The 14,611-nt window shown below is 34.4% G+C and overlaps 1 protein-coding gene across 3 annotated transcripts in view; it reads right to left on the bottom strand.

The window, feature by feature from the left end:
* LOC119838154 (synaptotagmin-7) overlaps positions 1 to 14,611 on the bottom strand; it is a 323,559-nt gene that overhangs the window by 194,486 nt on the left and 114,462 nt on the right. For 2 of the 3 annotated variants that reach the window (XM_038363989.1, XM_038363988.1), the window contains exons 2-3: positions 12,478 to 12,626; positions 735 to 836 (exon numbers count right to left, since the gene is read on the bottom strand). In XM_038363989.1, coding sequence (XP_038219917.1) covers positions 735 to 836; positions 12,478 to 12,620 — 245 coding nt within the window. In that variant the 5' untranslated portion in view covers positions 12,621 to 12,626. Of the gene's footprint in view, positions 1 to 734; positions 837 to 4,000; positions 4,225 to 12,477; positions 12,627 to 14,611 lie in introns of those variants that run through there. The other variant, XM_038363991.1, reaches the window with a different exon arrangement.

Below are 14,611 nucleotides of genomic sequence, written 5' to 3'. Positions count from 1 at the left end.
TAATAAATGTTATTTGCAGTTAACAATTTTCTTTTTTCTTTATTACAATATTTATGGCAAGACTAGGTATATAGCTTAAGTACACATGTAACGACCTTTTGTTATCCTTAAAATAAAATACATATTACCTAAAATATAATGCCTATCTCAAATTCTCTTATTCAGTATTATTTTCTTCGTTTGAATCACTATTTTGAAGATACAAAATATGATATTTTATGTAATCGGCCCAAATAAAATCAATGTGGGACAACTTTAAACATTGTCATAAAAATAAAACCTAAACGAACCCACTAGAATTTAAAATTCAATTTTAGAGACAACTGAATACAAGCTATAGTGATGGTTTTTATTAATTACGATTAAAGAAAGAATGAAAAAATACAACAATATAATTTATTAGACATTTAAAAAAACGCCATCTACAATACAGAAAAGATATAATGCAACTTTATCATTCTATTGTAGTTTATACTAATGCCTATAGATGTCACTGTTTCCAAAAACCTTAGATTATTTACTAGCAATAACTAGAAAAGATAACACAAGAGCATTATTTTAAACATCACAAAATAAGGTATTTAATATTATAGATAATATAAATGTATATATAATACCATACTAATGTATTAGTAGAATAGTCTATTTTAGTCGATGTGTCTTTTTGTATATTGTGAATTGACTTATTATGTAGGTTTATTTAAATAATTTTTCATTTCTTATTTACTGCTTACCCCAGTGTCTTCGTACTTATCAGTGGAGTCTTCAAATTTAAAAATCCGTTAAGCCTACTCATATTCTTTTCTCGTCCGCCGTCTGTGGTCGTTGAATCGGCCCTAAAAAAGAAAACGTATTATTATTAACTGCTCGTCTCCACTTCCAGGCATTGCATTTTTGTATTTTTCAAAACTTTTAACAGTTATTCCTAGTGAAGGCAAATCTAACGCACACACACACACACAAAATCTTTAAAATCCGTTCGTCACTTGTAAACCGTGTAACTAATATGATTTAATTGTGTATATAAAAATAAAACAAGATTATGCGTTTAAAATATTATGAAAAAGATGTAAATACAGATAACATAAATACTTCATAATAAGTCTGTAAAATTGCTATGGTAAATACTACCAATTTTAAAAATTTAAAATACTGCCATCTAGCGATGTCATTATAACCTACGCGGCCACATACGTTGCATACTTTGATCATCCTGTACGGTTTTGCATAATGTCTACTAGATGTCGCTTTAAACAAGAATCAGTTTTATGATACAAATTCGAAATTAAACAGTATATAGCGAAAAGTTTGTGAAAATGTCACCAATAAATAAAATAAGTATCACATAAATCTATTAAATTATCAAATCACTCAATGATTTTCGGAATAAAAAACACTTATTCATATTGTAAAAACATTCAATATGTATGTACATCCTCACGATAGTTGACTTTTTTATAAGTATAGGTTATTTTGACATAAATAATAATTAATTACGATGCTTATCCTACTAATATAAACGTGAAAGTGTCTAATTATATATGGATCGATGTTTGAAACTCTTTCACTTAATAACTACTGAATGGATTCTAATAAAAGTTTATAATATTATAGCTTATTCATCAGAGAATACCCTTACACATCAGAAATTGCCAGTGATTTCGTCCGCGAGTGAAACCACGCGGCGCAGCTAGTAAAACATGCTAAGTTTTTAAACAGTACATTAGCCGACACTGCCTTAACTACCCTACATCATCAATAAGCTATAAAATATATTAATTATCTATATAAAATACATAATAAGTTTTACATAGATACTAGGTAAGCAGGTACATATAATTATTTCAGAGGATCTGGTATACATCACTTTCTGCAGTTGATACCTAAGTCAGTCATTAGCAGATTAAAATACTTATATTCGCTCCATTTTATCTATACCACAGATAAAATAGTATACAGTATAAAATAGTATTACAGACTAGACTATACTGATAATATTTAGCTGCAGAGCTTGTATGGACCCGATAATCTATAGAACTAGGATTTTTACAAAAAATTCCTGCGCCTGTGCTAAGGCTGCATATACCACGGGAAAAGCCGAATCGTACAGCTAGTTTTATTTATAAAAGAGTCAACTAATACAAAAAATAATTATATATTCTCTGTATTGTCTTGAATTATACTTTTGTAGAGGCAAGTGTTTCCGTTCGTTTGCCGGTTTTCAGGTAGTTCTCTCGAGGTTTGAATTCGCGCCAGCTCGCCAGTCTTTACTTATATTATAGACTAGCTTTTGCACGCCGCTTCGCACGCGTTTCGGAGTTGTTTAATAGATATATAGAGTTATATGTAAACCTTTCTCTTGAATTGGTGAATCTATAAAAGAAATTTATTGTGGGAGTCGAACACACTTCGGCACGAATTGGGCCAGCTCGCACCGGGGAAGTACCACACCCCCACAGAAGACCGGCATGAAATAGTGGCATGCCACTGTGTTTCGTACGGTGAGTGGGGGAGCCGGAGGCCCATTTCCTTTTCCTTACCCTTCTCAGTCCATTCCTTCTTTTTTGTCATTAATCCTTTCCTTTTCACTTACCCCATAAAAGCGGGCAGCGCATTCGCAGAGCCACCTTTGCGAATGTTCACGGGCGATTGTGATCGCTTACCATCAGGCGAACCACCAGCTCAGTTGCCCGCTTTTACATAAAAAATAAAAAAAAACCGTCAAAATCCGTTGTGTTGTTTAAAAGATCTAAGCGTACATATATACAGACGCGAGAGGCGGACTTTGCTTTCACCATGTAGTGATGCTAATGCTCCATGAATTTTCAAGCCATAAACTATTTTATAATCCTACATCATTCAATATACTATCAATAAATGTATGCAATATTCACTTGCATTTTATAAGTAGTGAAATGTAACATGCAGCAGTCGTGTAGATTTTCGACTTCTGGCCCAATAAAATAAGCTTTTTAGATTCTCTGGTAGTTGGTACTCGTGGTAAAAGAACAAATAAATATTTTTTTACAAATAAATAAATGGTTTTTGATATCTATAAAGCTGTAGTTTCACTTATCTACAAAATAATTACTTACTGCGTCCCGCAGTTTCGCCCGCGCTAGTCCGTATCCCGTACGAATATCGGGATAAAAAGCTTATATACATTTCCAGTAGTCCAACTATCTGCATACCAAATTTCATTGCAATCGGTTGAGTAGTTTTTGCGTGGAAGGCTGATCAGATCTAGATCAAAATCAGTGTACTGATAGATTATCATATTTGCAACTTTTTAGTCGGGTATCGCACAAGTAAAGACGAAGTCCGATGTGAAAAATTATTTCAGTGTTAGATAGCCCATTTATTGAGGAAGGCTGTAGGCTATATGTTTACCACGAACGAAGCCGGGGCGGACCGCTAGTATGAAATAAAGGGGCAAATTTGATGAAAATTAATCTGGAGTTAGATGTGTTTAGACGTACAGATTACTAAGAGAACCGACAAAAGATATCTACACTAATATAATAAAGAGGAAGAATTTGTATTTTTGTTTGTCTGTAATGGATAAACTCAAAAACTACTAGAACGATTTTAAAAATTCATTCACCATTACAAACCTACATTATCTTGATATAACATAGGCTACATTTTATTTTAGAAAAAGTAGGGATCCGTAAGATATTTGGGGTTTTCGGACCCAAGGTGTAAAAAATCGGCTAAAATTCTCAATTTTTGTTGTTTTGCATTACCATATATATATGAGCTAAAATTATTTGTTCGACAAATGGACATTTATTATTTGTATTATTTATAACTACATTTTTACGCAGATTTAACTCGAAAATCTGAAAACCTTTGAGCTACCGCATGCAGCTTCTAGATATAAACACATATATGTATATATATATAACTATTCGGCTGAACCCTATATGTACACAACCCTCAACCACAACAAACAAAGAAAAAGGATTTTTAAGTATATACTACACTACTTAATTTTTACCTTTTTAAACTCATTTTCTGACTTTGCATTCACGAACTCATAAAAATGTCACTATAAAACCTCTTTGGTGCACCAACTTTTTATTTACATTGCACCAGTCGGATACTGCGCCAAAATTCAAAATTAGAACGCAAAATTCCCGGCGTACTCTTAATTTCTAAAAATCGAACACGTCCGAAATTTCACATTTAGATTTGGAACACTGCTTGGATAGGTATACCGGTTGGATCGAAACGCAACTTTGATCCACCAATTTCGTGAATAGACTGAGTTGTGCCGGTTTAAGAATTCCCATCCACATCCTGTGTTTATAACGTAAATACGACCTTGTTGCTTTAGTAATACAATGCATTTTCGTATAGCAGGTGATAACCAAATCAACCCTTAAAACCAGTCCATGTAAATTGCGGCTTTATGAGCGCGCAATACGGTTTATTATACATTGCAATGGCAGCGCAATGCAGAACAAACGAAAAGTATTTTCCTCTAGGCGCCGCTGTGAGCCACTCCATTGAAAAATAAATCTCTTGTTACAAGAAAATATTGTGTTGTATAAATTTGAAGCAGAATTTAAGCATTTGTACAGATGTGATTAAGATGTATTTACATTGCTGTCCAAAATTGAATCATGACTTCTGTTAATAGAGTTCAAATTTGGGTTTTCAACGAAATTTTTTGTGGTTTGTCCGGAAATTTTTTCGATTTAGTTTTTTAGTTTTGCAATATATAAGCAAGCAAGTTCCATATATATCTCGTTCTTATACAAGTACTAGCTGCGCCCCGCGGTTTCGCCCACGTATGTCCGTAACCCGTAGGAATATAGGGATCAAAAGTTACCTATATATTATTCCAATTGTCCAGCTATCTACGTACCAAATTTCATTGCAATCGGTTCAGTAGTTTTTGCGTGAAAGAACAACAAACATACACACATACTTACAAACTTTCGCATTTATAATATTAGCAGCATTACAAGGAATAAAATTCTCTAAAGTAATAAATGCATTATATTTTGTTTTAATTTGTATGAGAAAAATGGTAAAAAATGGGGTATTTTTTCTTTTGAAAAAGAACACTACTAAATCTGCAGTTCATAAGATTAATTTAATGAGACTTCTAACAAAATAGGCATATATATGATGCATTTTTAGTGATTATCGTGCCGCCTTAAATAAGTACTCATTCCATTGTGGGAAAATATTACATAATAATTACATTTAATTACTATTTATGAATGTGACGGAGATCAATAATTAAACTCATTTATCTGGCGTTAAAACATATAATCTTAATTATTGAAGAGTCGATTGATTTTAAAACAAATCTATTTATATAAATATTAATCAAATTATTCGATCAATTTATATCCATCTTCTTCTAAATAAACACAATTATCCAGATATATATTTCATGACATATTTCGCTTTTTTGGCATTCTGCCCGCGGTTACCTGGTAGAGATGTGCACGGTGATAAGGCCGGCAATTGTACTATATCATTGGTATGTAATGGTAAATTGTCTTTCTGTATGTATTTTTGTTTTTAAAATACAATAAAGAGTAAAATAAATCTTACTAATTTTATAAATGCGAAAGTTTGTAAGGATGTGTGTGTGTGTGTTTGTTGAAGAGACACTTTCACGCAAGAACTACTGAACCAATTGCAATGATATTTGGTACGTAGACAGTTGGACAAGTGGAGTAACATATAGGAAACTTTTTATCCCGATATTCCTACGGGATACGGACTTACGCGGGTGAAACCGCGAGGCGCAGCTAGTACATGATATTTCTGAAATGAATTCAAATTAGCTATATCCAGCAAATTGAATTCTTCAAGATCTATTTCAGCGGATATGGCATAAAATTCATTAAAAATTCAACTCTTTCTTTCTTTTTCTTTCTTTTCTTTATTTCTGAATGGTACAAATAAAAAGAGCAATACAGAACAAACCCGCCAAATTAGCTTTATTTGTGTAGATGGCACTTATGTATCGGAATCTAACGTGTCCATATCGCGGTCAAATTTCGACTCTATTGTAACTTATTACGGTCGAGTTTCCTCTATCACATAATTCAGTCCAATTTGCAACGTGATGGTCGAAGCGTTTAGCTTTATTTGACGTTTTATGTGAAGGGCATTAGGTGTCATTATGTCAATATTAGGAACACTAATGTCATTATTAGGACTAATTATGTCAATATTGGGGAGAATTTGCGGGTACAAAGCGGAACTTAACAAGATTACGCGTTAATAAATTCGGGAGACATGTGGAACTTTATTGATATATAAAAGATAAGAAATTATTATCCTTTTTCTTATTTAACGGAGACGTTGAAATTTTGGACGATAAATAAAAGAAAACATAATTTTATAAGATTAGCTGATGTCATTTCTCACTCAAACATATATCATTACAAACTCACTTAATTAATTTTGGTTTTTGCGTGTTTTCCCAAGTCAGAACTAGTTGTGAGAAAGTCCAGTTATAACTAGTTCAAACTAGGGAAAACGCGTTTTAACCGAAAACGGGTTTAGTGGTAACAATATACATACTTACATAAAATACATAAAATTACGTATATAAGGTTCATTTTATACATTGAATGAAAACTAAAAAAGCCCCTAGGGTCTATAAGTAAAACAAGAGAAAAAAAATGTTAGGTTGTCTGTCTGAGGCAATAAAAGCTATAATAAGTTACAACAGACGCCTGGCCATATCTCCTTAATAATTATAGTTTAAAAAAAACAAAAAAACACGCTATTATCATATTTTGTAAATTGAAAAATGGAATAATTTTATCAAATTAGTGTATTGTCATCGGTCCTCAATAAATCTACAAAGTTTGAACGAAATCTGGCCGTTTAAAGTGGGTCAAAATCGCGCCCAAAGAAGTCGGTTACAAACAAACAAACATACAAACATACAGGTGAAGCTAATAAAAAGCGTGTAAAAACAGTTGTTTCGGAGATTACAAAGCACAAATAGGCTGGTTTTTCATATAATGTCAGGATGGTTCGCCTGATGGTAAGCGATCACCACTGCCCATATACATTAGCTTAGAGTTTCCGCAAATGTCGCTTTAAAGGGATAAGGAAAGGATTGAGGTTCTGAAGAAATTACTGGCTTCGGAGATGCGAGGATAAGGTTTCACTTTTGCATGCAAACACAAACATTTATACAATAAGATTTCTTATTGAAGACCTTTTGAATCGTCATAACATAGTTATAACATTTACCACCAGATCAGATAGCAAGTTCTACAGAGAAGGGCCGGCAAGAAACTCTGTAGTTGCTCTTTATAAATAATCTAATATATAAAATTCTCGTGTCACAGTTTTCGTTGCCATACTCCTCCGTAACGGCTTGACCGATTTTGATGAAATTTCTTGTGCTTATCCGGTATCTATGAGAATCGGCCAATATCTATTTTTCATACCCCTAAATGATAAGAGTAAGGCAGAACAGCGTTTGCCGGGTGCAGCTAGTATTAATATATCATCATATATTTTTCGTAATTTAATCACACCGCAACACTAAACGAAGTTTTTAGTTCAGAAGCATTATTGATTTGATAATTATGTCATTCCATTCTAAAATATTATAAAAAACTAATTTTAAATAGCGTCCATTAAAATAATTATTCAAAAGTCTTTAGTGGATGAAGCAAAAATAACTTTTCCATCTCAAGGGCAGAGTATTCAGCTCTATTCAGGTCAATTTAGGTCAAAAGACCCTAACTACTTAGATTTAGGGTCGGGCAGTATACAAGTGCTGGTTCCAGTCTTTACTTGGATGGACTTGGTGCCAGTAATTATGCAATCAATATACATAGTAATAATCCATTGCTATCCCATTTGAGAGTAGTGGGTGCACGGGGAAATAATATTACCCGTAACCTACAGTGGGTCATAGCTGGGGGGCCACGGGTAATATTCCGATGTCTATTTATCTTTGTTGTATGTGTATGCGTCTTTAAAGGTCTGTCCTCTTAAAGGACTGGACTATATATTCTGTATTGTAAATAAATAAAATGGTTCTTAACACCTTTGATTTTAAAATAAACTTCGTTGTTTGTACATCTTAAACCAATTTTATTTACCGATTTTATTGTTAATTCTGTTTCATCATTATAAGTCCATCATTTATTCTATCAGGGTTAGGGCATGCATCATTTATTCGATCAGGCCTTCTATCAGGGTTAAGGTCATAATCCACTACGCTGGCCAAGTGCGGGTTGGCAGATGTCACATGTCGTCGAACTTTTGATTCTTGGACATACCGGTTTCTTATGTTTATTTCAGGTATACCGTTTTAGGTATTATCTATTAATGGTGCCCTGTATAGGTATGCAATGGGTCATTTTAAATCATATTATTCTCTGTGAAGATATGTTAGACTGTAAGCTTAACTGATAGGACCTGATTTCGATTCCTCTTAAGGACCTTCAAAAAAACAATCTGGTCCATACTACCTACTTACATGATTAAAATAAATATCACACTAATTATAAATGTGAAAGTTTGCTTGTTTGGATGTTAGTCCGTCAATCACGCTGAAACTTCTGAACGGATTTTGATGAAATTTGGTATACAGAGTATGAGCTGAATTAGGTGATAGGATACTTTTTACCACGATTAAATGCTCCCTTGGGATAAAACAGGAATCTTGTTATCCGGGCGGAGCCGGGACGAGCGTCTAGTAGGACATAAATAAACTTGCCTCCATAAAATACCCCTTTATTTTTGCACAACTTTGGATTTGAACCTGCGATCCATTGTTCAATATCTAACCAAGATACCAAGGGAAGTATCACATAACATCATATGATTCGAGATGCTTGGTTCACCTTGTTATACCTAGACCTATTTAACCTCATCGCCGCAGAATCTTGAATATGCATGAGACTCGATGGATGCTTCTAGATCTATACTTGGCGTGTCTATTATTTCAGCTTACATAGGTCTATAATTATGCACTGCGGTGTCTTGTGGTTGTGTTAGCTTATATTAACATGAATCTAGTCCACATTACGTTTGAAGAGCTACTTTCAATATCAAATCTCGTTACCTTTTACCATGGTTGCCTGGAAGAGATCACATCTAAGTGATAAGGCCGCCAGACAAATTGTACAGTTTCTGCCACTTTTATTATTATTTTTAAGTCTCCTTCCATGTACAATCTTGTTGAAGAGTTAAATAAATCTCTTATATATAAAAATCAATTGATGTTCGTTTAGTCTCGCTAAAACTGGATATTGGCTGGGCTGATTTTGATAATTTTGGTTTTGTTGCATTTATAATAGTCCAGGGAAGGTTTAAAAGGTAAAAATACGGATAAATGTTTCGAAAAAGGTCAATGGCGTTGCGAAGTTCGCCGGGTCAGCTAGTAAATATATAAAATATATCCATAATTTCGATTACTAAAGCTAGATATATCTATGCCTACTTTCATCGCAATACCCTGTCGATATACAGACTTCCATCCATTTTAGGTATCCACGTCAGAAGGAGAGAACTTAAGATTATATACATACATACGCTTGAAAAACAATACCCTCCTTCGGCTAGTCGGGTAAAAATAACATGAGATAGTTGCCTGTGATTTAAGTTTAGAGATTAGAGATTAGATAGATTTAGAGATTAGAGATTCATAGACGTAAAAGATACCTGTATAATACTCATTAATAATTTGAATCGTATTTCTTTTGCGCCCAAAACAGCTATTTTCTGAGATTTTATTATTAGATAACCGATTTATGTAATAACCCCGCCATTTATCATATAATAATCGTATATTCCAAATTAAACTGTATATCAGTGGGGTAAGATGGAAAATAACTTAACGCAATATTTCGAACCACTGTCATAAAAGCTTTGAAACTAAAATGAACTGTATGCTATAGACATAGAGTATAAAATATAAACGATTTGTAAGTACTTACGACGTTTTGATGTTATATAATTGACAGTTAAATAATTGTTCGATTTGTGATCGAAGATTGGATATTTGACATTATTTGATTTATGGCTTCTCTTCTATGATATTATTATTGTAATAAGAACAAATTTGAAGTTTAATGATGTGATTATTAGAAGTTATAATAGGCTAAGAGGTTAAAGGAGTCGAAGTTCACAAACGACGAGCATGTAATAATATTATAAAAAAAAGTTTGTAAGTATGGATGGATGTTTATTACTCTTTCACGCCAAAACAGCTTATCGTATCTATATGAAATTTGGTACAGAGATAGGTTATAGTCTGGTTTAGCACATAGATTACTTTCTACTCGGTTACCAGGCGAGTGAAGCCGCAGGATCCAGGTAGTATACTGTATATTTACCACGGAATAAATAAAAATTGAAATATTTTATTCACTTAAGAAAAACTTAAAACTCCTCAACTATTCCAACAGAAGCGCAGATTAAAAAAGTTCGAAGCAAGAAGCGATGCGAAACGTTGACAGTTGATCCGGATTGCAAAATGGCGCGAACTGAATTATTTATCGTCTTTTAAAGTTTACCAGCGTTGGATTGCTTCGAATTATGTTATCCGATTTAAAGGTAGAGGTCAAAGTATATGTTTTTATTTAATTTTTACTTTTACATTGAAATCCTACTAATATTATAAATGCGAAAGTTTGCAAGTTTGTGTGTGTGTTTGTTGCTCTTTCACGCAAAAACTACTGAACCGATTGCAATGAAATTTGGTACGTAGACAAGTGGACAACTGGAATAACACATAGGAAACTTTTTATCCCGATATTCCAACGGGATACGGACTAACGCGGGTGAAACCGCGCGGCGCAGCTGGTTATAAATATTATAATACACAAGAACTTGTCCAATAAAGCAGATAAAAACAAGACGAAGGGAAATCAACAAATATAATAAATAGTTGTTACAATTCGATCTAGACAAGCTTCCATCTTTATAGCGTCGTAAACCTGTTTACCCCGCAAACTTATCTCTCACGTTTTTACCGACCGTGCAAAAAGGGGTGACCCGATAGAATAGACAGTCGCGATTAGCTGAAGTTTTTAAATTATGTATGTTTTCGTAATGTTTGTCTAGAAGTTCACTAATAATATTAAGAGTTTGTTTGTTTGAACGCGCTAATTTCAGGAACTACTGGAACGATAATTGCTCGATCGTTAGAAACGGTTCCTCTTCCCCTACTGCTCCTTTATTTTAAATATGCCTTTTTTTTAAGTGGGGAAATCTTGCATAGATACCCACAACCCCCGGGGAAGATGCCCCGCGGGTTATGTCGGATTCCTACCGACTAAAACCCCACTGTGTTCCGTCAAGCCGCATTGATGAAGGGGCCATGGGTACTTGTTAGATTCGTCCGCGACCCCCTCGGCGAAACCCCTTAAATATGCCTACTTTTCACGACACAAAACATTATACAAATAGTGATATATTTGTATGGTGTAAGACATTCGTCAACTGGAACAGTATACAAGTAAATCCACGTTATAGCAGTAGTAAAACATCCAGAAAATTCACGTTTTCACTAATTCAAATGTTTTATTTCCGAGACACAGCGCGCAAGTGTCTATCTCCTGGCAGATGTCACCGCTTAACCACAGACTACATACAATGTTGCCAATAACGATCTAGCAAGTAAAAGATAAGAAATATCCTACTAATATTATAAATGCGAAAGTTTGTAATGATATGTGTGCGTTTGTTGCTCTTTCACGCAAAAACTACTAAGCCGATTGCAGTGATATTTGGTACATAGACAGCTGGACAACTGGAATAACATATAGGCAACTTTTTATCCCGATATCCCTACGGAATATGGACTTACGCGGGTGAAACCGCGAGCGTAGCTAGTAAATTCAGTCTCACAAACAGACCTGATTAAAGAGATTTTACCGAAAAACTTAGATACGGTTTTATATTTTGATATAAAACTCTTTGTAATGGATATGCAGATAGAAAACTATACGGGTTTTTCTGATTTTAAAATCATAATTATTTATATACCACACCTCCAGATAAGATTAACATTAATATATTATTATGATAAAGCTATTGTGTTTAGAACAACCTTACCCTTCCCAGTCCTATCCTTTCTTTTAGCCCTTCACTAGCAATATGAAATACCCAAAGATAACTTTTTTGTATACTTTATCCTTTATAATATTAGCATAGTAAAGGCCAATGCTAAGAAAAGCCACATAACGCTACAATATTATATACTTTCTTACAATTTAAACAACAATACAATTTCTACCCAAACGATAAAACACCCTGTTGTTAAAATTTACTGTCTGCCCGTTTGTCCTGGGCTTTCCTTCTGTCACCAAGCTGTACAGATGATGTATTGTTGTTGATATAAAAACAAACAAAAAAAAAACGAAACAGAAAAAAGCAGGCTACATTTATTCCGTATTTTTAGATATATACTCCACGTTCACGAGTCCAACTCGCACTTGATTGTTCTAGAAGATACTAACTACTCACCGGATAGCACAGCTGGTGCCCTCCTCTTCATCTTCCCTCTTCCTCCGTCTACTCCGGATATACAAATAGGCGGCAATCGCAAACAAGATGGCCGCCAGACCGAAACATAATATCGATACTAACACTACGTCACGCACTTTCATTGTGATCTGAAACAAAATTCAAATTTGTGTAAAGTTTATAATATTATACAGTAGCAGACACACACACATAACGCGCGCATTCACACATGCATACATTCGACATAATTTTATATTATTTATATGTTAATACAAGCTGTGCCCCGCGGTTTCACCCGCGTTAGTCCGTATCCCGTAAGAATATCGGGATAAAAAGTTGCCTGTATATTATTACAGTTGTCCAGCTATCTACATACCAAATTTCATTGCAATCGGTTCAGTAGTTTTTGCGTGAAAGAGCAACAAACTCCACACATCCTTACAAACTTTCGCATTTATAATATTAGTAGGCTATGAAAAAATTATCTGATTATTTTTGGTTTGAGGAGGGTTTGTACTTGTTAAAATGGGTGAGTTATTATTCTCCTACCTAAAGACACTTAAGCCACGACGCAGCCGGGATAAGGTTGTTGATTCTAACCTCAAAAGTGTTGTGTATAGTAAGCATAATATTCTGGCTATTTAATCTGGTTTTCCATATACTCTTTCATAATCTGTGGATGACAAATGACATTTTCGAATGCATGGTTACTTTTCATCGCTTTCTCTCATTATCTGTTCAAATAAGGAAGCAATGAACAACGAACTATTAATCCCTGTATGTAGTAAGAAGATTTGCGTATGTGGTAGAAAAATAACAACGGCTGTGGTGGGAAAATAACTATCTATAAAATTTCTATTAAATATAATAAATAAAATATGCCTTCAAACTTTTGATTCGTCGACCGGTTTCTTTCATTCTTTCACCGTTTCGTTAGTGTAGATAAATTGAAAAATGTATTATTTCTTGCACTCTCCGTCCAAGGTCGGAGGTCTCGAAGCCACCTAGCTAACCTAAATATAGATATTATAACCAGAAACGCATATACACACGAGCAGCAATCTCTAAGCTGCAAGCTATAGCTAAAAAACAGCGGTGAAAACATTGGCCTTAGCCATTTCGCCTGTTTGTGGTATATGGTATCTTGTTATATGTACGTACGTGTCCCCTAGTGGGGTATGGGGCAGATAATATTCATCATCATCATCATCAGCCCATATATGTTCCCACTGCTGGGACACAGGCCTCCTATGAGGGTTCAGGCCATAATCCACCACGCTGGCCAAGTGCGGGTTGGCAGATGTCACATGTCGTCGAACTTTTAATTCTTGGACATGCCGGTTTCCTCACGATGTTTTCCTTCACCGTTTAAGCAGTGGTGATGTTATCCACATGCGCAGATAAATTGAAAAATCTATTTATTTACTGCACGCTCGCCCGGTCTCGAACCCCGACTTACCGATTTTGAAGTCCGAGGTTCTCACCACTGAGCCACCACTGCTTTTTTGATAATATTCATTGATCGATTATCTTTATACATCTGTTTCACTGACCGATTTTATTTATGGACGAGTAGGTGGTCAGCTTTCTGTATCCTGCCAGATCGATATATTTTTTATAATATCCCCACCGGGAATCGAATCCAGGACCCTCGGTTCAATTCGAGACTTCCCTCGCGCAGCTTGGATCGCACGTACGTCTTTTTGGCTGCTGCAAGTTTAATTATAATTTTAAATGTTGATTCCGTGAACTAAAAGTTTGTGTATATTTGAAAAGTTATTGTGTAATATATCAATAAAGAATTCTAGAAATAAACTCGTAAGAACCAAGAAATCAGTGAATAAAAAGCAAAACAGTGATTAGTGGAACAAAGAAACCTGCAAGTCATTCAGTGTAACTCGCTTGTAAGGTCAATGAACTGTCCTTGAAGTTATACTTATAATATTTGATTGAAGAATACGTAGTTAGCATTCATTGCTAACTCCAAGCAACGTTTGGCAGTGCTAGGGAACATACCGACCATCCGTCCCATCGGTTCCGGGTGTCTGAGGTTCGATCCTCAGTGGCTACGACTACATTTTAATTTTTATTTTTATTGTCTATTTTTTTTATTATTATTTTTTTTTTTTTTTTT

The sequence above is a fragment of the Zerene cesonia genome, unplaced genomic scaffold, assembly GCF_012273895.1.
Source record: "Zerene cesonia ecotype Mississippi unplaced genomic scaffold, Zerene_cesonia_1.1 Zces_u001, whole genome shotgun sequence".
Lineage (NCBI taxonomy): Eukaryota > Metazoa > Arthropoda > Insecta > Lepidoptera > Pieridae > Zerene > Zerene cesonia.
Note: the sequence above shows the minus strand (reverse complement) of the source record. Positions and strands in the feature narration are given on the sequence as shown.